Source organism: Nyctereutes procyonoides, unplaced genomic scaffold, assembly GCF_905146905.1.
Source record: "Nyctereutes procyonoides isolate TBG_1078 unplaced genomic scaffold, NYPRO_anot_genome, whole genome shotgun sequence".
Taxonomy (NCBI): Eukaryota; Metazoa; Chordata; class Mammalia; order Carnivora; family Canidae; genus Nyctereutes; species Nyctereutes procyonoides.
This window is the reverse complement of record NW_026575044.1, coordinates 16,524,427-16,548,098: the sequence shown is the minus strand read 5'-3', so window position 1 is coordinate 16,548,098 and position 23,672 is coordinate 16,524,427. Positions and strand designations below refer to the sequence as shown.

At 40.0% G+C, this 23,672-nt stretch overlaps 1 protein-coding gene across 3 annotated transcripts in view; it reads right to left on the bottom strand.

Moving 5' to 3' along the window:
- SMAD2 (SMAD family member 2) overlaps positions 1 to 23,370 on the bottom strand; it is a 78,723-nt gene extending 55,353 nt beyond the window's left edge. Inside the window, exons 1-2 of one of the 3 annotated variants that reach the window (XM_055323556.1) lie at positions 23,217 to 23,370; positions 64 to 350 (exon numbers count right to left, since the gene is read on the bottom strand). In XM_055323556.1, the coding sequence (XP_055179531.1) occupies positions 64 to 299 (236 nt within the window). In that variant the 5' untranslated portion in view covers positions 300 to 350; positions 23,217 to 23,370. The remainder of the gene's footprint in view (positions 1 to 63; positions 351 to 23,216) is intronic. The other 2 variants (XM_055323555.1, XM_055323554.1) reach the window with 2 other exon arrangements.
- Positions 23,371 to 23,672: the final 302 nt, after the last annotated feature.

The window sequence follows — 23,672 nt, the reverse complement described above, 5'->3', positions numbered from 1 at the left end:
TGGCTTCCTTTAAGCAATTTTCAACAGTAGGACCATCAGGAGTTCTGCTCTAGTGACACTTACCTTGGTATGGTGACACATTTAGTATTACAATTTTGAGTGGTGATGGCTTTCTCAAGCTCATCTAATCGTCCTGTTTTCTTTAGCTTCTTCACCAAACTTTTAACCGCTTTCTCACACCACTTTTCTTCTTGTCCGTTCTGCTCTCCGCCGCCTGCTCCTCCAGACCCACCAGCTGATTTCTTCCATCCCAGCAGCCTCTTCACAACAGGCGGAGTGAACGGCAGGATAGATGACATGCTCTTGCCAGGGGCCACGACCCGCAATGAGAGGCCGCGCTGCTACCTGACCTGGAAAAGACAGGAGGGACATGAGGCTCACTCGCAGACCCAGGCATACCTTCAACGTCGTATCTGAAACACATGTGAAGATGAGACAGAAATTCACATCATCCCAGCAGACTTCCAGAGGTCATCTCCTCCCCCGACCATGCCTTTACTACTTTAAAGGAACTGTGGAAACAAATTCTAAAAAACAGAAAACTGTGGCATGAGTGGAAAAAGGTAATAATTTTGCAAGTAAAATCTTTACTGGCACTGGGCAAACTTATCACCACCAACACAATTTCATTTCTAACTTTTACTAGTGTCAACAATTAAAACATTTTCACCAAATAATGAAAACCAATTTGCCAATAATTAAAACTTTCACTAGAAAGTTCTTCTAGCTTTTTAGGACTTCAGTCTAGTCTCCAAACACCTAGCAAAAATATTTTTAAAATGCATTAAGTCCATTCTCCCTTAAGTTTTAAATTTTCGTAAATAAGAATCATAAAGTAAAATCTAAACTCGTAAAAAGGGAAGAGGCATCACATGTGAAATAAACAGCAAGAATTTTAAAAAACAAAGGCAAATAGAGTCTGTGAAGAAAAGGTTTGGTTCACTTTTCCAATCCCTTGAGAAGACTTTATTAGGCCTCTTTTCAAGAATATTTTTTCATTTTTCTCTAAGTAACATAACAAACAATATGCGTCATAACTAAAGTCATAACTATTTCCTCTTTGCACAATGAGGTACAATTCCTCAAAATCTTTTAACTGTGATTCTTGCTATTTATCCTCTAAGTAAGAGGCTCATGATGGTATCCCTTAAAATATTAAGTTGAGATATTATCTACTGATTTCAGAAAATGAGGATTTACACTCAACCACTCACTTTCCTCCAATCTTCATAATTATCTCCCAGAAGTAGTTCTGTGTCTGATGAGGTCAGTAGTAAACTACTATATAATGTTCCCCTTTTTGTACAACTCTTTCTTTTCCCCCAGTTAATGATCTCAGTTTGTCATATGCTTAGTTTTCTGTGCATCTACCATAAATTCTCCACACCACTCTTCACAAGCCCCATAATTAAATTTTAACGTGGATGACTTTAATCTCAAAATAAAGAGACAAGATCAGTTACCACTTGAGGACAGAACTGGAGAGTGGAGACTTGAGAAGAATGAAGATTTAGAAATGTAGCTCTAAGATCTACAGAAAATAGCTAGAATGAAGCAGCAAACATGATCGTGTATTTCCAGGTTACACGGGAGGAGCCCCACTTCTAATCAGGGATGTAGAAATGACGACAGATCCTCATTTTCACTATAACAATCAAAACAAGCCAGAGAAAGCTACAAAACCATGGTTTTTCTGAACCCATCAGAGTTCAGGAGGATGCCAAGTAACCTAAGTGGAACTAAATTCCAGAAAGTGCCAAGCCATGAAGGAAGAGAGGCCCAAGAATGGTTTCTTTCCTGGTGGAGTGGCTAAGGAGGAAGAATCCCACCTTCGAGGAGGGTAAGGAGAAACCAATCTACTCTTTAATAAATTTTAACAGCAACATGTACACTAACAAGACAAAAATTCCAAGGGTTTCACAGAACAAACCTGTACCATCCAGCCACTCATTCCCACAGGGCTCCGCTGCATGCTTGCCAAATGTAGGGAGACCAGCCTGGAAAGCTGAGAAATGCCTTAAGAAGCCTACGGTCTCCCTCAAATTCAAGTAATCTGTCCTCTGACAAGGAGGAGAAAGAATGGGCAGGACAAGTGTGAGAAATCAACCCAAGAGATCTCAGACATTCAACTGCCAAAGGCTGAGGTGGAACAGGAGAGCCGAGAGAGAAACTTCCACCCAGATACTCTGACACTCAACTACCAAGGCTGGATTAAGGAAGAGCTGCTGCAAGAAACCCCTGGAAGGTGTTACTGCAGAGCGAGATCTCACTCTGCACAGAAGCCAGGGGCAGGTCCAGAGCCAAAAGAACTCCAGAATGACCAAGGGAATGACAACTGGGCTGTCAAGCAGAGAAATCACGTCAGGTCAAGAAAGCTGAAGGCTCAGATGTACAGCACAAAGAGGTAATGGGAATTACACTCAGACAACAAATCTTCTGAAAGCAGAGTCTCAATTTTGCTCTCAAAACACTTGAACTAAATCAATCTAACGTTGCAACAAAAACCATGAACTAGCCCGACAACACAGCTTATTGATTTAACCCCACCATCTACTAAGCTAACACAGGAAATGATGGGCAGTTTTCTTGGAAGTAAATACTATTTGCTTCAATCTGTACAGTTCTTATACAAATATTCAGCATTCAATCAAAAATTACAAGATACAGGGAATAGCAAAACATGGGCAAAAGATGAAATTACGAATATAATCAGATTAGAGAGGGCTCAGATGTCAAAATTATTAAACTGACTAAAATGGCTGGGACAGAAACATTTAAAGGACCTGACGGAAGACAGAGACAACAAGCATGAAGAAATGGAGAATTTCATTATAGACACTGAAGCTAGAAAAAACGATCACAGGGAAATGTTAGAAATGAAAAATACGACATCAGAAATTAAAGATTTCTTTTGATAGATTTAATAACAGACAGTAATGAACAGTGAACTTGAAAACAGGTCAAATTAAAACTCAAATTGAAACACAAAGAGGAAAAGAAAGCATGGGGGAAAAAACTCACCCTGAATATCCAAGAGCAAATGTCTACTGGGTTTAACTGGAGTCCCAGAAGAGGAGGAAAGAGAGATCACAGCAGAAAAAAATATATGAGGAGATACTGGGCAAAAACTTATCAGAAATAATGACAGATATCAACCCACAAAGGGAACAGTCTTAGTCAATGGGCTCAATGCTGAAGACAGAAGTAAAGATAAAAGCTGAGTATCGGCTAGGATGATAGTTAAGAATTTGTGGAAGATCCAGACAGGAGGAACCTACACTCATTCATAAGCTCTTCTCCAAGGCCCCAAAGGAGATCTCTTAAAAAAGACTGGCATGGGGTAAGAGATGGGAGACAGCTCTTCCCCCTTAAGGGCATGTTCTATGAAACAAGAGCTTCAACTAGGAGGGGAGGATCAGCAGAGCCTCCCATACCCAGGGCCCAAGGAAAAGAGTAGGGCAAAAGCTATGGTACTGTTGGGCAGGGCAGAACCTACTTGCCCACCTACCCACACATAAATAAGCCTTTCACCACATAAGTGTAACCACAGTTTACTCTGCTGGAGGAAGGCAGGAGACACAGCCACCACCAGTCTCAGGCAAGGATGCACTGATGCTGAGGAATGAGTAGAAGAAAAAGCTATCTGATCCTGGAACAGGAGCAAGAAAGTGGCTTGGACCCAAGATCCTGCACTAACACAAAGCAAAGATCTGCTCCTCCTAGGTGGAAAAATCTGTAACAAGTATCAGCAAGTCACAATCAGTAACATATATATAAAAAGTAATATATCATGGCCAAGTGGGGCTTATCCCTGGGAGCAAAACTAATATGACATTTAAAAAAATCAAGCACCTCATTTACAGTATAAAGGAGAAAATCCTTATGATTTCTCTTAAACAAGCAGAAAAAAAGAAAGCATTTGACAATGTTAATTTAATACCCATCTATGATTTAAAAGTCTCAGCAAACTGGAAATAGAAAAGAGGAAGTTCTTTACTCTGAAAAAGGACATCTATGAAAAACCTAGAGCTAGCAAACATATGTAATGATGAAACATTAAATCCCCTTCCCTTATAACTGGAAATAAGACAAGGATGTCCACTGTTGCCACTTCTATTTAATAATGCACTGGATGTTCTAACCAGCACAGGAAGGCAAGAAAGAGAAAAAGCAAAGGCATAAAGACTGGAAAGAAAGAGGCACATTCTCTGGTGATATGATGGTCTCCATGGAAAACTGCATGGAATCTGCATGGTGGTAAGGTTGTTGTAATAAAGCTATATTTACTGAGAAAAAGAAACAGAAGTATAATTCTCGAAAAAGAACTTTGGATTCTCAAAAAAGAAAAAGAACTTTGGATTCTCAAAAGACCATTCTCAAAATGGTCTCAACTGAAGATATTTAGGCCCTGGTATAGTTTGCTAGAAAAAAAAGGGGAGGTCACAACCTAATAAATAATCTTACCCATTCCGTCAAAAAGGAAGAACAGATATGAGGTTATAGTCCCCAGCCTCAATTCAGTACTGTTCCAAGGGTCTCCCAGAAGAGGCAATATAGTACGCCAAATTTCATCAATATATTTTGGCCACAGATACACTTCTGAAGAGACATCTCCTGGAGCTCTATCTCACAATGTTGCCCTGGCATTCTTGATAGCCCAGCTGTGCTTTAGACACTAAAAATCTGAAAGGAGCCAATAAGCAGGATTATGTGCCTTTCTTTAGCAATACAGCAGAACTGGTGAGAAAGTGAGGTTCGCTCAGAGCTGGAGATGTGCAGGGTAAGTAAAGAACAAGGGGGAACTTGGGAGTAGCACTGCCAAGCTGTCTACAGTGCAGACTCTGTAATAATGCAAATAAATAAGCACTCTAGTACATAAACTACAACTTGAAAAATAAAGCAAAGACACAAAATTCCATCCCACACATGTAAGAATCCAGCAAAGTCGATGTTTGGGACTACCAGGCAGCAAAAGGTGTAGCTGGCTACCTTGGGCTTCTGCTCAATCCCACTCTGCCACAAAGCATGCTGAAGGGGAGCCAGCTGTAGAAACCTCAGTACCACATGACACTGTCTTACCCGAGCACAGAGAACATGCACATTAATTCAATCTTTAGAAGGGAGAGGTGTCACAAAAGGGACACCAGAGCAGAAGCCTGAAAAGAAGGGAGGGAGGGAAAGACCATCAGGCAGAAAGCTCAGCATGTCTTCTAGAAGGTAACATTTCAGGAGTAAAAAAAAAAAAAAAAAAAAAACCTAGGTATTGCTACCATATGGGGTAAAAGGAAGCAATGTGGTAGGGCCAAAGCTCAGATTACAGAGCTAAAGACAGAAGTCAGAGCAAATGACCATAGTATTCCTTCAGTTATTTTTGAGACCATTCACCTGTTATTGACCAACGGGATATAGACATTTTAGAGAAGAGGAGGATTCAAACACAACTGCCACTAAGGAACATGACTGAACAGCATGTAGTGGTATACCAATCACTATCTGGAAAAGAGAAAGAGAAGCAAATCTGAAGGCTGTTACAGTGTCAGCATTATACAGGCCTTTATGTAAGTCACCGTGTTCATCACATGAGCAGAAGACCACAGAGGCTTGGGTGAGGGTAGTCAGCACACAAGTAACAATGTGCCCAAGCAAGGCAGAGAGAGACAACCAGTCCTGCTGAAAAGCAGAGGCAGACCGTCTCCAGGCTTGGTTTCTGAGGACACTCCAAGTCCAGTTCCAGCACCACACCCATTTCAGCCTTAGAACAAAAACCCTCTGTGGGTCCCATCAGGATCCCTATTCCTTGTGAAAAACTGATAGAACAAGCAAAATATAACAAGTATTTCTCCAAAAGTGCCTACCCCTTTGGTTCAATTAATCCATGTATGAGAACTTAACCTAAGAAAATGAGTAAAAATTAAACTTCCATATAATCAGCAACACTGAAAGGGATTTTCAGTCGTAGGAACAATCTGAGTTATCAGGTTCTCTGTGATACCTGTTAGGAGAAATGTTTCTTAGGAGTTCAGAGGTATTCTTGGGGATCTGAAAGTTTTCTATGAAACCTTTAATTTTTTTTCTTCGTGGAAATAAACACATGAAAACTTTAAGCCTACTTTGGGTCATCTGAGTGACCTCATGGCCTCATACCACATGATCTCAGTGTCCCATGTCTTAGAACAGCACTTATGACCACTCTGGAACGATGTAATCACTGAAAGTTACCAGTCTCAACTTGTCATGTCTCTGTAGCTACGGCTGGCTGACACCTAGCTAATTATCTTCTGGAGAATTTCTAAATTATTCAGTAAAATATTTTTCAGTAATGCTGATAATACATTTCAACCAGTTGAGCGTTTTAAATAGCTAAGATATATTTAACCAACAGTCTTGAAATGTTAATAGACTGAATTTAGATTTTTACAAGGAATCCATGTCAATATACTCCAAAGTAAAGACAAAATGGAATAAGAAAACTAGATTGATGATCAAGTTATTGAAATATGAATGAGTCATTTACAGAATATACAGATTTCCTTCCACAGTGTGGCAGCAAGGGCTGTACCAAAGTTAGAATTTTTTTTTCAACATCTGCAAGAACTGAAAAACAAGTTCAAATACTAATTCTGTTCATAATTTCAGCAATAAGTGAGACATACAAGGTAGGATTCATTAGAATAGGAAGACTTTATCTGTACAGCTCAATAAGAAAGCTTATCAAGTGACAGATCAGTAAAATTGGGATTCAAAAATTACTCACTGGAAAGTTTCAGTTAAGTAAGAGGTCGGATTATCCTGAACTCACAAATAAAGCCTGCAAGTTATTAATCACTGTATAACATAGTTCTACAAATTGGATTCTCTACATATTTTCTTAACCTACAATTCATGTTGTCTTCAGCCCTGTTCTTTGCTTCTTGTTCTTATTCTGACACAGACCCTATCACTGAATATGTATTGAGAAATCTCCCAAAGCTTTAGAATAGTTTCTCATTTTCTTATACCTTTAGAGTACACAGATTTATACTTTATATAATCTTTTCTGATGCACTTCGCTTCTTTCTAAAGAAATCCCTGTCTGCCCCCAAACACAGGAGAAAACACTGCTTGAGTGCTTACTCTGTGACAGAGCAGGTTAGCCTCGGAGTCCAGGTAAACATCAACTCAATCCTCACAAGCATCCACTGGGGGTAGGTTCCCTTATGTACACATGAGTAATCTGAGGCTTGAAGAAGGATCCAGATGTTATAGATACTCCTCCCTCGGTATTCTTGTGGATGTTTTAGTTCTGCTTTTCACATTTAGGTTTCTAAAATATGAGGATTTGTTTTTGGTTAAGGGGTGGAATAGTGACCTAAACACCTCCTAGAAGGATGGCCTACTTTATCCACACCAAGTACTAAATATAGTTTATCTCCTCATTAGTAATTTATGCAGCTCCTGTCACATATCTAATCCCTATAAACCAATGTCAGATTGTGGGCTTTGTATTCTGTTCATTGTACTTATTCAGACCTATACCAGTATCACAGGATTTTACTTACTCCAGCTTTCTAGTAAGCTGATTAACTGCAGGGTGAGTCTCCCTCTCCTTATCTCTCAAATTGATGTTAGATCTTAAGTTTAGTTTATTAAGTTCCACCAAAACTCCATAGGATTTTGATTACAAATGCAATGAATTTATATTAATTTCTGGAGAACCAACATATTTATAGTACTGATGTTTCTACTTATTTTGAATATCCATCTCTAAGTTGTATCATTTTCTCTGGAAAGGTCTCACACATCTTGCTGAACTTATTCTTCCAAGTACCTTGGGGGGTTTACTTACTCATCTTACATAGTTAAATATTTCAGTCATACCAAAGAAATACGGAAGCAACCTTGGGCCTCCCACTCAGCTCTGTCAATTCTTAGCATTCTATGGTATTTGATCAGATATAAGAAATAAGACATGATAAGTGGATCTAGCCCACGTCCCCTACATATACCCTTTCCACTCCCATTCACTTCCTCCTTGCTTCTCAGAGATAATCACTGATTCTCCCGTCATTTAATGGGTTTGCTACATATTGTATTCATAAATCTTAGCACATTTTATAAATTTCTGTGAAACTTTAATACTGCTCATGTTGCTTTTTATCATAACTATCCACGCTGATACAATATAGAATCTCGAACTCTAGTTCATGCATTTCTGTTGTCCATACAGCATTCCACTGTGTGACTATTACGGCTCACTGCCCATTCTCCTTTTGATTCCTATTTAGATTGTTTCCAGGGGTGCCTGGGTGGTTCAGTCAGTTAAGCTCAGGTCTGCCTTTGGCTCAGGTCATGATATCATGATCCTAGGGTCCTGGGATTGACCCTGCATTGGGCTCCCTGCTCAGCAGGGAATCTGCAACTCCCTCCCCTTCTGCCACCTCCCTTCCCCCTGACTCGTGCTCTCTCTCTCAATAAAATCTTTAAAAAAAGGACTGTTTACAATTCTCTACTCTTACAAGCTGCCATAAGTAGTCTGAAGTGTATCTTCTTATATGTATGTGAGAGTTGTTCAAGGGCAGAAACTTTCAAACTTCTTGATCAAAAGAGTATCTGCAGTAAGAAATATATTGTACACTGCAACCTAATTCTCAATTAAAACAGATGTGTACTGTAGGTTATCCTCTGCTATTTCTCTAAATTCAGGATTGTGAACCATTGGTGAACATGAAACCAACTTAGTCGATTCTGAAAAACATCTTTCAAAGAGCAAAAGAAAAAAATAGACAAAAATTAAGAACAGAAAATAAGCCAGAATACAGCAGAAAACAAAAGTGCACTTATTTTAAAAATTTTAATTCAGTGTTTGTGACATGTAAACTGTATTTTTCTACCGGGGTCATAAAAAACATATGAAAGCCACTGCCTGAGGAAATCTGCCCAGGAAGAGAAATGCTGCATAGTAGAACAGGCACAGGTACTTTACCAAATACTGTCAACCTGGCTGTAGCAATGGTCATTCATTCCCACTAGGGCAGTAGGAGTTCCTACTTTGTCCAACATCGCCAATATTTGACATTATTTGGTCCCTCAAGCTTTTGCCAAAAGGATGGATGTGACACAAAGAGGGTTGATGTTTTGCACTTCCCTGACTACTAAGTTTGAGAATATTTTCATATTCTTTGACTTTTCAGGATTCTATTCCTTTGAATCATCTGTTCATATTCACCATCTTTTCCTTAATTCACAGTGTTCATTTACATATCCTGGATAAGTCTTGTTAATTACACATATCTTCACCATCAAGTGACTTTTGGTGGCTTTTTATACTTAAGATTTCACTTTAATAAGCTCATGCTTAACCAATATTTTAAATATTATGTGTACATTGAGATCTTCTTAAAAATCCATGTTGTCGGGCAGCCCCGATGGCCCAGCGGTTTGGCACCGCCTTCAGTCCAGGGTGTGATCCTGGAGACCCAGGATCAAGTCCCATGTCAGGCTCCCTGCCTGGAGCCTGCTTCTCCCTCTGCCTGTGTCTCTGCCTCTCTCTCTCTGTGTCTCTCATGAATAAATAAATCTTTAAAAAAAAAAAATCCATGTCATCTTTTAAAAGTCATAAAGTCTAAAGTTTTACTTTTCATCCTTGTAACTTATTTTTGTATATGATGTGTGAGACAGGGATCTTTCCCTCCCTAACAAAGATAACCAAATATACCAGTACCATATATTACAACTTCCCTAATAATTACAATGCTGTATGTTTCCCCAGGCTCTTTTTTTCTTCCATTAATCTGAATCTGAGGCAAATATTAGCACATCTTAACTACTAAACAAGAGTATATCTTGATATCTGATAAAGTGAATTCTCTGTCACTTCCTGGGATTCTAACTGGAATGACACCAGATACATAAATAAGTGGAAGAAAACTGACATATTTATGATTGTCCTCCATTTCTAAACAAGTATATCTTCTTATAATTTGAATTATACAAGTGTTAAAATTTTCTCCACTAAGGTCTCACATATGTTTCTACTTTATTTTTGCCTAGGCATTTTGTAGTTTGAGTCGCCATTTTAAATGGTAACTTTTTTAAATTTAAATTTTCTTGCTGGCATACAGAAATGCATGGTTTTTACATAGTGACTGTTTAAAAAACTCCACTTTATTGAGGCATAGTTTACATAACGCACAGCTGTTAAATGCATAGCTTGATAAATTCTGACAAATGTATACATCCACATAACCATCATCCCAGAAAGTTTCTTTGTGTCCTTTTTCAATCTACCTTCCACACCCCAGGCAGTTACTGATAGGATTTCTAGCAAAGTAATTTTACCATTTCTAGAAATTAGTATAATTGGAATCATGCCATATGTACACTTCTGTGTCTTGTTTTTTTAACCAGCACCCTTTACTCAAATTAAGCAAGTTCTCTTATACACCTAGTTTTCTAAGAATGAGTACAGAATTTAATCATATGCTTTTTTCCCCCTTCAACCATCAAGATAATCATACAGCTTTTCTCCTTTGATTTCATTTACAGGTTTTCTAATGTTTAATCATCTTTACATTCCTGGGACACACCCTTATTAGTCATGGTATTTTTTAAGGAAATACTAACATTGTACCTAAAATTTCTATTGCCACATTCATTAGTGAGCTGTGACCTATTCATCTCCCTTTGCATACTACACTTGTTCCACCCAGAGTATCTAGATTACAGTAGCCTAACAACTTTTTTGTTATTTTCTATAACATTTTGTATAAGACTGGAATTAATGATTCTTCACGTTTGTTTTTGGGGGTTTTTGTTTGTTTTTATTCTTCATATGTTTTATACAACTTGCCCATCTAGAGTTTTCACTTGGGATTTGGATTTTTGGTTTTATTTAATTTTATTTTGTAGGAGGTAGGTGCCTAAGTCTTTAAATTATAACCTTGTCAGGTTTCTTTATTCTTTTTTTTTTTTTTAAGATTTTATTCATTTATTCATGAGACACACACAGAGAGAGGCAGAGATAGGCAGAGGGAGAATCAGGCTCCATGCTGGGAGCCCAGGATCATGCCCTAAGCCAAAGGCAGATGCTCAACCGCTGAGCCACCCAGGCATCCCCAGTTTTCTTTATTCTTAAGCCAATTTTGGTCATTTATTTTGCAAGAATTTGTGCACTGTTTTCAAATTTATAAGGCAAAAAGAAGATGTTCACACTGTTCTCAGTTGCTTTAAAATCTCAATTTGTCTGTAGTCATATCCTTTGGTGATTCTAATATATTTGTGTCCTTTTTCCTTCCTCTATCAATCTTGGCAAACGTAGTCTTTTCAACTTAGCACTTTTCATTTAGTTGATCCGATTAGAACACTCTTTTTCATTACCGTTTCTCAACTTTATTTCCTTCCTTTTTCTAACTCATTACATTGTACAGTTAGCTCATTAATTTTTAGCTCTTTACTAATAAACATTCCCTCATGAGTGGGATTAGTGCCCTTATAAAAGAGACCCTAGGGAATCCTCTGCCCCCTTCCACATGAGGTGACAGCAAAAAGACAGCTATCTATGAAGTAGGAAGCACGTCCTCACCAGACACTAAATCTGCTGGTGCCCTGAACTTGGATTTCGCAGGTTCTAGAACTGTGTGAAACAAATTTCTGTTGTTTTTAAGTCCCCCAAGTCTATGGAATTTTGTTATGGCAGCCCAAGATGGATTAAGACCCAGATTATGCCTACTGTGTATTTATTTCTTTATTTTGAAACTATGTCATCATACTTTTAGGTGTGTCTACTACTAAAAGCATTTAGTTGAGTTTTTGTTTAAGTTTCATTCTCCTTTAACCAGCAAGCTTTACCTGAAATTATGTATTGGGCTTATGAAAATACTTTAGCTAATTTTCTATCATCTTATTTTGTGGTTTTGGGGGCTTTTTTTTTTTTAAGATTTATTTGTTTATTCATGAGAGACAGAGAGAGACAGAGAGAGAGAGAGAGAGAGAGAGAGAGGCAGAGACACAGGCAGAGGGAGAAGCAGGCTCCATGCAGGGAGCCCGACATGAGACTTGATCCCGAGACTCCAGGATCACGCCCTGGGCTGAAGGCAGGCGCTGAACCACTGAGCTACCCGGGCTGCCCTGTGTTTTCTAATTCCTAAGCATCTCTGCTCTTTTGCCTCTTTTCTGCCTTCTGTTGGAATGATCACATTTCTTCATCTCCACTCCCTCATCCCACTTTGAAGTTATACACACTATTCCAATTCTTTCAGAGGGTGATCCTTAAAAAAATTTTTAATGGAAAACTTTAGTCAGTAGTTTGCAGGTGAAAACAACAGCCTATTAAAAACTATAATAAATGAAATAGAAAAAAGACAATCTCATAAGGATAGAGAAGAATAAAAAAGAAAACAAGCAAAATTTTGATAACTGGGAAATGAATGGAGCAGTCACTGTGAACAGATTAGAGAACCACTAACTCTAAGCGAGGTGTGGGGAAACATCCTGATTTCACAGCAAAATCCTCAAAGGGTCAAGTAAAAGACAGCACCAGTTACAGCAAAAACTGAAGGCTGAGAGAGGAAGAGATGAAAACAGGCAGGATTGAGTGAAAGATATTTGAGAAGCAATTACATCCTCAGATCTGCTTCCCAACTCCATGTCCCTGGGTACCTGTTCCTGTTCCTCTCCCTCTCCAGAAGACTAAATGTTTATTCTCAGCAGAGAGTAAAACAGGCTCACCGGACTAGGAGATGGTCTGGGAACCACTAGGAAAAGAGACGGAGTAAAAGAATGAGTAAATGGTATGCTACATGCGGACTCCCAACCCCTTCCTCCACTGAGTTCTAGCTCCCAAAACACTAGCAGCCAGACCTTTACCCATTTAGTCAGATCAAGACTCTTCTAAGGGGTACCTGACCCAACCCAGGAGGGAAGACACACAGATACTAATACTGAGAGTTTACCAACAAACAGCCCACACAGATCACAGATCACTCTACACTGAAACTGAAAGGAGACAAGACTCACCCACATACTCAGTTTCCAAGCAGCTTTCTGGACCCTTACTTTTGTAATCAAGGATGACTCTCATTACCTGAGAGAAAAAATGGCCGAAAACAAAAATGCAACTCAAGAAGTTTGAGACCCTACAGAGAAAAGAAAACATCGTAAGAATCATCACCATAGCTAGAGAAAACAGGAGAAGGGAGAGCAACCCTGAAGCAAGAGCAGCTTGCTTTACAAAAGAAACATTCAAAGAATAAAAGAAGAGTTCTTGGATAGCTGGGCAGTTTTTGATAGCAGAAGAAGGGGGAGGAGCACCAATAGAAAGGTTGGGAAGTAAGGTAGAGGAAATCTTACAGAAGGTTAAAAAAAAAAAAAAAAAAACAGTAGGATGGAAAATAGCAAAAAAAAAAAAAAAAAAAGTGAAGAAAACTGGAGGACCAATTCAGGAGGTCCAATGTCCAAACAGGACTTCAAAAAATCATCAGAGATTGGGGTGAGGGAGGGAGGGTGTCAAAGAATTAAAAAAGTAACCCCTGAACTGAAAGATGGAAGTTTCCAGATCTAAAGGGCCATCAAGGCTCAAGACCTCAGGACAACAGAAGAAAACATACCACATCCAGGCTGGTGGGGGTAAAACTTCAGAATGCTGAAGACAAAGGAAAAGCCTAAGTCTCTTTGGAGAAAGAGCAGGTCACTTGGAGAAGAATCAGAAGAGCTTTGGTTTTCTCATGAGTAACACTGTAAGTGAAGTTCAAAAGATCAATGCCTTCATAATTCTGGAGGGGGAAAAAATTACTTCCAAACTATAATTCTATTACCCAACCAGGGTAGAATAAAGGTATTTTCAGGAATATAACATCTCCAGATATTTACCCAAAAGAGAGAGAGAGCCAAAAGAATACGAGATCTAACAAAGGAGAAAGTGAAGGAACTCAGTAAGATGACCATGAAGGGGAATGCCAGGATGACTGCTGTGTCCTAGGTGTAGAGGCAATCAGTGCAAACTGGAGCAGGTTCAAGAACATAGAGCCAAGAATAATGCCAGGCTTCTCTCCGAAGTGTACAAACACCATGAAAGTCAATGGAAACACGACTTTCATTGATGAGACCCACAATTATTGTGGCAAATGGTTAGGAGTAAACAAGACAGTGAAGAACCGCCTGACACATTTCTTTTAACCATCATCTGAGCAAGACATTTCTGCTCCCACAGACTACAATGCAAAAGGGGGAAAAAAAGTGCCTGAGAAGAGAAATTCTCATATATTCCTACGTTTGTATATACATGGAATTTGTTAGGCCAGTGCTGCCCAACAGAAACAGGATGCTATCCACACATGTAACTGTACATTTTCTACTAGCCATATTAAAAAACTAAAGTAAAAATGTGAGGTTAATCATTTAAATAATTTAATTTACCCCACTATATCCAAAATATTATTTCAATGTGCAATCAGCATTAAAAATCAAAACACATTCTATTTTTTGTCCTGTTATAAATCTCCTGTGCATTTTACACTTGCAGGCCATCTCAATTCTGACTAGCTACATTTCAAGTATTCAATGGCCACAAGCGGCTAGTGGCCACATGTTGGACAGACGAGCTCTAGAAGAATACACAGGAAAGCAGCTCACTAACAGTGGTTCCATTTCTGGACTATGAAGCAGGAGGCAGATCTAAGAGAGACTTACTTTTCATTACGTTCATTACATTTCATACTATTTTGTTCCTTTTGAATTTTGCACCATGTATGTACTACCTACTAAAAAAAAAAAAAAACAAAGTACATTCCCGAAACATACAAATGTGGATATCCTTTAACCTGCTTCTAGAAATCTACTTCATGCACCTGCAGAATTATGAATAAACAAAGCTTACTTGTTGTGACAACTGTTTTTAATATCACAAACTGGAAATAACCTACATGTCCATCAATGAATGACTGGTCAAATACATTCTAGGGGGACACCTGGGTGGCTCAGTGGCTGAGCCCTGCCTTTGAATCAGGTCGTGATCCTGGAGTCTGGGATTGAGTCCCGCATCGGGCTTCCTGCAGGGAGCCTGCTTCTCCCTCTGCCTCTGTCTCCGCCTCTCTTTCTATGAATAAATGAATAAAATCTTAAAAAAAAAAAAAATACACTATAGGCCCATACAACAGAATACTAAAAAACCAGAAAAAGATACTTACTATGTACTGATTTGCTATAATCTACAAATGCACTGTTATGTAAAATATGACTGTACTAAAAGGTAACATACGCACAAAGTTGCTCATATATGCACAGAACTTCTGCAGCATTACACAAAAACCTAGTAATGCTACTAGCCTTTGGAAAGGCAACCGGGTTGTAAGGAACATGCCAGCAAAGACTTTTCACCATATATCCTTTTTGTGCCTTTTGAATGACAATAATCTATTACCTATTTTAAAAGCCCATCATTCTACATCTAGCTGGTGTCTCCTTTTATTCACCATGCTTGGCCTTCATGTGAAATTAAGTCTATCTATAAAGACTAGTGTTTTTCTAGTTCCTTCATAGGGAGGTCTGAGTCGTGTTTTTCCCAGAGGCCACAGATGTTTCAATGATATTGGAATAGTTTCTATTCAAACACACACACATTTAGCATACAGTTCCGAGAGTCCTATCATTACAACTCCATCCCTAGCTACTGGGCTGTTATCTATTAAATTCCCCAAAGCCAGTTTTTCCTTAACACAGACTGATTTCCAAGTTTTTCATATGTAGGAACATTTTTCTACCTCTCCTTCTCCCTTCCTCTTCCCCTTCCCTCTCTGGATCAACCAAATACATAAGAGGGAAAAAAAAAAAAAAGAGTCCTACATTTTATTCAATACTTGTAGCAGGTGGAATGGGCCTAATCTATGTCTATTTTAACATGTCTGTGAGATTTTAAGAAACCTAGGTTAAGAAGAGTATAGTCAATAATGGCAAACACTGAAAACAGTAGTATGATAACTGAAAAAGACTGCTAAACTGGGCTGTTCAGAATTCACTGGTGACTTCGGAAACAGAGGTAGTAAATGGAATATGAAAGGGTGGCAAAAACATTTCATGATGTTCAAGTCTAGAACAAAGGAAGTGATTAAATATAGAAAGCAAATGTAGGTTTCAAATATCTTCAAACTGCAAATACAAAATATTTCCCAAATATCTATATGATTTTTTTTATTTCAAATGAAAATCAAGTCAGATACTTCAACATAAAACACTTGAAGTGTGATGGTACTATCTCAAAGAACACCTCAGGCCCTTCTAGAAATAGCAATAAAATCACTATTGGATTTTTGGCAATACATGTTCAAACATATACTACACAGGTATAGAAAAAAGCAAATCACTAATGACCTGGATTTTCACAATGGTTTTAGCCAAAGAAATGAGGATAACAGAAAGCATTAAAAAAGAATAAAGATACATGGAAACTAATTGAAAAACAGATTTCTCAATTCTATTGTTACTATGCTTTTTTCCAAAGTTTTAAGCGAGAGAGCAAAGACACTGCCATTGGAAACCTAAGGTGGCCCCACTGGATGGAGAACGATGGGTGCCTTTAAAACTAAAGCAAATAGAAAACATTCGTGTGTTCAATTTTATGGACTGTTAAAACCTAATGTGAGAGCTTGAATTTAACCCTGAAAGTAGGTCATTAGTTCAGTGAAAGTCCACATTTATAGGGATTGCTGTGTCAAGAGACTACCTGGTTTTGGTACCCTTTACCTTGAATGAGTTGTGTGGAATCTCTGTGTCTATAATCAGCTTGTAAACATAAAACTGCATGCTGGTTTATCATTCCCAGATCATTAAAAAAAAAAAAAAAGAAAAGCATCTAATTATTAGGAGATCGCACAGGCCCAGGCCTGCCTCAACTCAGCATGAATACTCAGTATTCCAACTGCCCTCTAATCCAAAATCCCAGAGGCTGTGCTGACCTTCTGCTCAGGCGGCCACTTCCAGCCATGTCAAGTGGGTACAGTCCTTAGGCCGTGAAAGTGCAATCAAAGCCAAGTCCAGGGTAGTGGTTGTTCCACAGAACTTTCTATTAAAATTAAACATTTATTTCCTCAGTTACTGTAGTGACAGTTCAAGTGCTAAACCACATGTAGCTAGCTAGTATCTACCGTGTTAGTTCGGGTCTACAACCAAGGTTTTTCTCCACTATCTAATATTCAGCAGAGCTTCGAGAGGTTTCCAGGGGAAGAGGAAAAGCAAGCAGGCAACGGCGCTTTCCCCTTATGCTTTGAGACTCTACATCATGTTTTATTTTTTATTTATTTTATTTTTTGCAAAAGCCTTCTGGTTGTCGTTGTGTGCACAGGTGTGTGTGCCGTGCTTTCAGTCTGAAAACTAAGGGTTTAGAGCAGAAACGATCAACGTACAAACCTCAGGCCAAAGCTGGACCTTCCTGATACTTAAAACATTTTATAAATAAAAGTTTAATTGGCCAGTTTACATGAACTACACCCTAACCACCTGTCTAGGAAGTAAAAGGTTGGTCTAAACATGGAAAATTTGCATTCACTGCCACAGATAGAACATCTCTGGTCAACAAAAAAGTTTCCATAGTTCATTCAAATCAAGGGAGAAAGCTCACGGGCCCAGCTCCCATTGTAGCCTTTATCAGGAGTTTAGTCTGTGAACTTTGCAAATCAGATCCACCACCCCATATTCTGTAATGAAGGATGGGATAAAGATAGAGCCATTTCCCTAATATTTAAAAAAGCTTAACCATTATCTTATTATAGAATTTTTGGAAGAGCCGAAGCAGTGTATGAAAATGTACTTTACCTTAAACACAGGCGAATTACAAGATCACAGATTTCCCGTGTTACTTCCTCAGATCTAGTCTTTTTTGAATTGGAAGACTCAAGGTAATGAACTTGATGGACTTCCAGTGGCTTCCCCGATGATTCTTCTTCCTTACTAACTGAATACATTAAGCCTGAAACTATGCCCTTCCCCTAAAAAGTTAGAAGGACACTAGTTTGGAGGAAATGAAGGTTTTCAGATGCAAACTGGACCTGTGAACTGAGAAGTTAGCAACAAACGTCTACACTCACTTTCTACTGCTTTTGTCTCGAGGCCAAAGTAATTCCAGATTTTGAACCTAGAAGAATTAGTGGCCATTTCACAATCAACTCACAACTTTTAACAGGATTAAAATCACTGACTTTAGGATTTCTGTTTTCTTACAAACACAAACTAAAGATATGTCTACTGACCAGGCACTGGTTCCACTACTGTGGCTCAGTGACATTAAGAGGAACCTCTACACTGTAGAATGTAAGGGCAAGTATGTAAATCACAGAATTACCCTAATATTTCTGGCTATCTGGCCAAATCAGAAGCAGTCTAAATCCAACCAGCCTGGCAAAATTATATTCTCCCCACATGAAATTACTGAAATTGAAACTGAAATAGAGCTATCCTTGATATGTCTATCTAGAATCAGCACTGAAATATGTCCTAATTGAATATATTACAATTATAACAATTTGGAGTAACAATCAAAATTGATCAGAGACAACCAATAAGCCTCAAACTGCATTTTTAAGACCGAAGTACTTTTGTACTACTAGTTGGAAAAAAAAAAAAAAAACTTTAAAAAATTACAATGTCACCAATAAGCATTTAATAGAGTAGATGATTTAGAAAGTAACTCAGAGATAGGAGGGAGAATAACCCAAAAACATTATTAAGGCCAATACCGGGTCAAAGTCACACATAAGAGGCAAGAAGTCCTCAACAGACAAGCCAACTATCCACACTTGTTTGGTCCTTGAAATCTCTAGCACACTCAGTCTTACAGCTGGAGTGAAATGTTTTACATGACACCCCTGCAGACTGACAAAGAATGACTTACTCTGAAGAAAAGGGGTGGCACGGGGTTCTACACCACTTAGATCATCTTTCTTTACTACTGGCCTAACACGATAGGCTTCTCAGTCTGAAATCGTGGTGCTGCTCTAAATGGCAAAACAAATGAACACCACCTTGGTCATAGCAGGTACTATGCATCTTTCATAAAATAAGTCATCTGATGAAGCACAATGTTCTACCCCTTTAGGAACATTTGTTAATCATCCCAAATGACAATCTAAAGTATATTATGTAGATTACTGCACTCTTAAAAAGATTTTCCCAAACATGGTTTAAGCTAATTGATGAACATTCATTACTACGCTTTCAGGTCTGGTCCTGCACTGAATGGTCCCAGACATGCTAGTTAGGCTTTGAATATTTGGTTTGTGTCTTGTAGATTATCTCTATTATCCTCACCAGGCTGTTATCTGTTTTTTCTTACAACAGACAGTAGGCTAACAGTTCCCCATCCTCCTACCCAACCCCCCACTATACTCCCCTTAACCTCCCACATTACCCACAACCTACTTCTTTCTAATCTACTGTGGCTTAGAAGCTAGATAACTTTGTTAGAAACATCTGGGGCATTAAAAAAAAAAAATCTAAAATATATATATACCAATAGGTTTTGATGAAGGGTCTCGATGGCTCTCCTAATGACTGTAACTTTAGGTGTGAACTTAAGACAGTCTGGCTGCCCCAGGCATTTTTTGCTTGGTGTCTAGTTCTCAAATGCATTTTATAATAGGTGAAGAATCACAGTGTAGGCAAATCATCTGGGATTAGAAAGAAAACAACTGAAAGCCACAAGAAGACAGCAAGAGATCATCCAGGAGGACCCTGGATGTCTGAGGCAATGTGCTAAGTACTTCAAATCACAACACTTAACCCTTGCAATAAGGGGAAGAGGCAGGTGTCACTACCTCTGTTTTCAGTCAGAAAACCGAGGCTCATAAGTTAAGCAATTTGCCAAACATAGTAACTGGGAAACCAACCATTACCTAGGTTTCTCTGACACCACAACCCACGGCTGCTCCACTACGTGAGATTGTAGCCAAATCCTTAATCTCGATGCAGTTGAGTGTCTTTGCATTTTATTTCCAATTCTTTCAGTGGGACCCGTCTGATGCAGATTTGCTTTCTTTCTCCAGCCAGTTTCTACAACTAAAGGGCAATGGATAATCAAACTAAGGCCTGATTAAGCTTACAAGCTACAAGTATTCATCTGTTCAGCAACAAGTATGTTTCTGAAACACTGGCCATGTCCTCAGTTTGTATGGATTATACAAAAATGGTGACAAGTTCCCCTCTTCCCCTCCCCCACCCTAAAACAGACTGTTCCCAGTGATGCTATAAATTAACACTTAACATCTTCCCTCGTGAAGCACTCCACATTTTTTTAATTTATTTATTTATTTATTTATTTATTTTTATTTATGATAGTCACAGAGAGAGAGAGAGACAGAGAGAGAGAGAGAGAGAGGCAGGCAGAGACACAGGCAGAGGGAGAAGCAGGCTCCACGCACCGGGAGCCCGACGCGGGACTCAATCCCGGATCTCCAGGATCACGCCCTGGGCCAAAGGCAGGCGCCAAACCGCTGCGCCACCCAGGGATCCCAGCCCTCCACATTTGACAGAAAGCAATGCAAGCATACTTTAGGAACTGGCCAGTAATGCATCACAAGCTCCCTCAATTTGTACAATAACATGATTTTCTTACTCCAAAGACTGGAGGACAGGCAGGAGATAGGAGGAGTTTCCGCTTTTCCAATTCCATTAGGGAACAGGGGTATACTTGTTCCCTGTTAGATCCTTTATTGCTGAGTCCAGGGCCTGACACAGAGCAAAGGCTATTTTATTTGTTGAATAAATGAATAAATGCTACTTGTTCAATAAATAAAAGTTATTTTGTTGAATAAATGTAGAACCTCGCCTGAATTGCTTTTGAAATCTTTGGACTTCTCATTTCTGACATACCCTTGCAATACTTAGTGGAAAACAGCTTTCATCTTACAAAAACTAAAAGCTTAAAAATGGTTCCTCTCCTCCCATCAGAAGACAAGGGATCTAAAAGACATGCCCCTCTCCATCCTTTAAAAGGGACTTGTCCCAAGAACATAAGCCCCCATCTGCCAGACTGCAGTAAATACAGCTTTTATATGCATTACAAAAACACCTGTATAAAAAGCTGCTACAAAACAAGGCCTTTGGAGTCCTAAAGCACAAAACCAACAGAATAAAAACCAAACAAGAATAAAGAGAGCTTTCAGACATTTATAAAAGCCCAAACTGAAAATATATGCTAAATATAAAAATGGGTCTTTGATCAGTGGATGATGCAGCTCAACTTTTTTTCACTCACATATCTCCCCCCAACGTGAAGTAACAAGATTATAGCAATATGATTCTAATATTTACAGTAGGAAAATGAAAAGGGGACCTTTTGCCATCTTGAAGTAGAAACCAGCTTTGTTCCTATTAAAGAGAAAGGGCTGCTGAAATACACAAAACCATCCCCAAATCCCTACTTAGTTAAAACACATACAGGGCCTGACAAACCACAAACAACAGGAAATTACCCTGCATGGTTTCTTACAAGACTATTATTACATGAACCTTACAGACTGTGTAGAGATTTGATCACTTATGCCTAGGCACAGGTAAGTTACAGCCACGAAAACCTAACTCTTGCTGAACACCTACAGTGTGAAATCACTATAGAAGGCATAGCTACAAAGTACAAAAGCAAAGCCCAAAGAGCGATTTCTTACTAATAAACAAGCCCAGAAATGGATGTTTCCTATCACATTTATAAAAACTGGCCACTGAACTACTTTAAACTCAACTTTAAGAGAACTAAGTGAGCACTTGGACTCAAAATATTCTTATTTACTACCATAACCAGTTTTATGGCAAAAACTAAGGAACTAAAAATAAAATCAGTGTTACTTTCTGAATTTAATGTAAATGTTTGGTAAATTACCTTCTGATTCAGAAAAATTCCACCAATATCCTGTATGGTTTTTTTTTTTCAAAGCAAATGAAAAAAAATCTTCAAACTAGGACACATTTATGAAATCCGTTTCACGTTATCTCTCCCAACTGTTACATTTGCTTCGCTTATCTCTTTATTTACATTAAAACTCCTCAAACTTCATTTAACTATTTAACTCACACTTCTACCTAAGGAAAACTTTTTAAAGGGAGTCAAAAGTAGAATAATAGCAAATGTATTTTCAGAGTGGTAGCAAATTTGTTTTCTTATCCTGCTCAAGGAAAAACTTCCTTACAATCAGTGGTACAGGTTCAATTCACACAAAATTCAGAAGGAAAATGGAAAGGAACTAAGACTGCAGAATCATTAAAAATTCTGTAAATTAACTCAGATTTTGGGGGAGGGGGGTGGCACTTTCGAAAAATGGAATAACTCCAAGCAGGTCTGCAGTGACCATTTATTTATTCATTAACAGTTACTTTACATGTGTTACTTTAGAAGTTCAAGACAGCAAAATTGAGGACACTCAAAAGTGTAACAAACAAGACACGGTTTTCACGGAAAATGCTACTCCCAGAATCGTTCCACCCGGAGACGGTTTTTAAAATAATGGTTTAATGGACAACCAGCCGGTAGTATTTAGCTTTTAAGGGGTCAAGAGGAAGGAACACCAAAACCAACCTAGGTATTGTTTTTCTTTTGTTTAGGATCAAAAGGAAACCATAACCACAGAAAGGTTAAGTAAGTAAAAGGCAAAAGTACCCAACCCCAAGGACAGTATCCCCCAAGAGAGAACAAAACCATTAAGGCTGCAAATGTGTAAACCAAGTTTGAAATACGTGAAATCAATTAGCGTGCTTTCTAGAAGGCGTGTGATAAAAACTAACAGGCTCCACTCCCAGGGCAACTTTCACAAGTGAGCGCAGGACCTCCACGGAGGATCAGCCGTGTGCCTGCTTGTGCGAGAGTACACGCGAGCAGTTCCGAACCCCGGGCTTACGATGGTTAACAAAGGTTACAGGACCAACAAAAAAAAAAAAAAAAAAAAAAGTGGAAGCGAAGTATCGCACGCTCCTACCAGGGCTTGCCAACAACTCCCGAAACAAGAAGAGCTCGGTCCCTCCGGCTTTGAAAATCAGACCCACAAAGTACGAAGCGTGTTCGCGGCAGAGGAGACGGGCCACGGCCGGGCAGCTCGGGCACCGACCCAGGCCCCGCGCCCCCCCCCGCGCCCCCCCGCGCCCCCCGCCCCGACCCCGCCACACCCCGGCCCCCAGGGCCGTGCGACGCGCCGAGCCTCGCCGAGACCCGAGCCCGACGCAAACACACCCCTACCCCGAGGGCCCGCCGGGCGCCGCCGCTTTACCTGCACCGGGGCTCCGGGTCCCGCCCCGTCAGAGCCGGGGGTCCGGGACCTTTTGTTCCTTCCTCTTCCGAATGGGATGAGGGGCTGGGAGGGGAGAGGGGAAGGGGCGACTGGAGGCGGAACTGAAAACACTCCCGCGGCCGCCCGGCCCGGCCCGGCCCGCCCCGCCCCCCAGCCAGTGCCCGGCCCGCGGCCCCGCGCGCGGGGAGGGGACGCGGGCTCGGCCACCGCCCGCGGGAGGGAGGGGGTGGGGACGCGCGTCCCGCCGCCGCCGCCGCCGCCGCCGCCGCCGCCCCCTCCTCCCCTCGGGCGCGAGCCCGCCCGCATCCCCCGCCCCCCGCCCCGGGCCGCCCGGACGGCCGAGCCCTCCCCCGCCGCGCCCGCCGGCCCACCTCCGCTTCCGCCCTGCGCCCTCCGCCGCCGGCCGCAGCGGCGCGGCGCACCCACCTTCGGGCG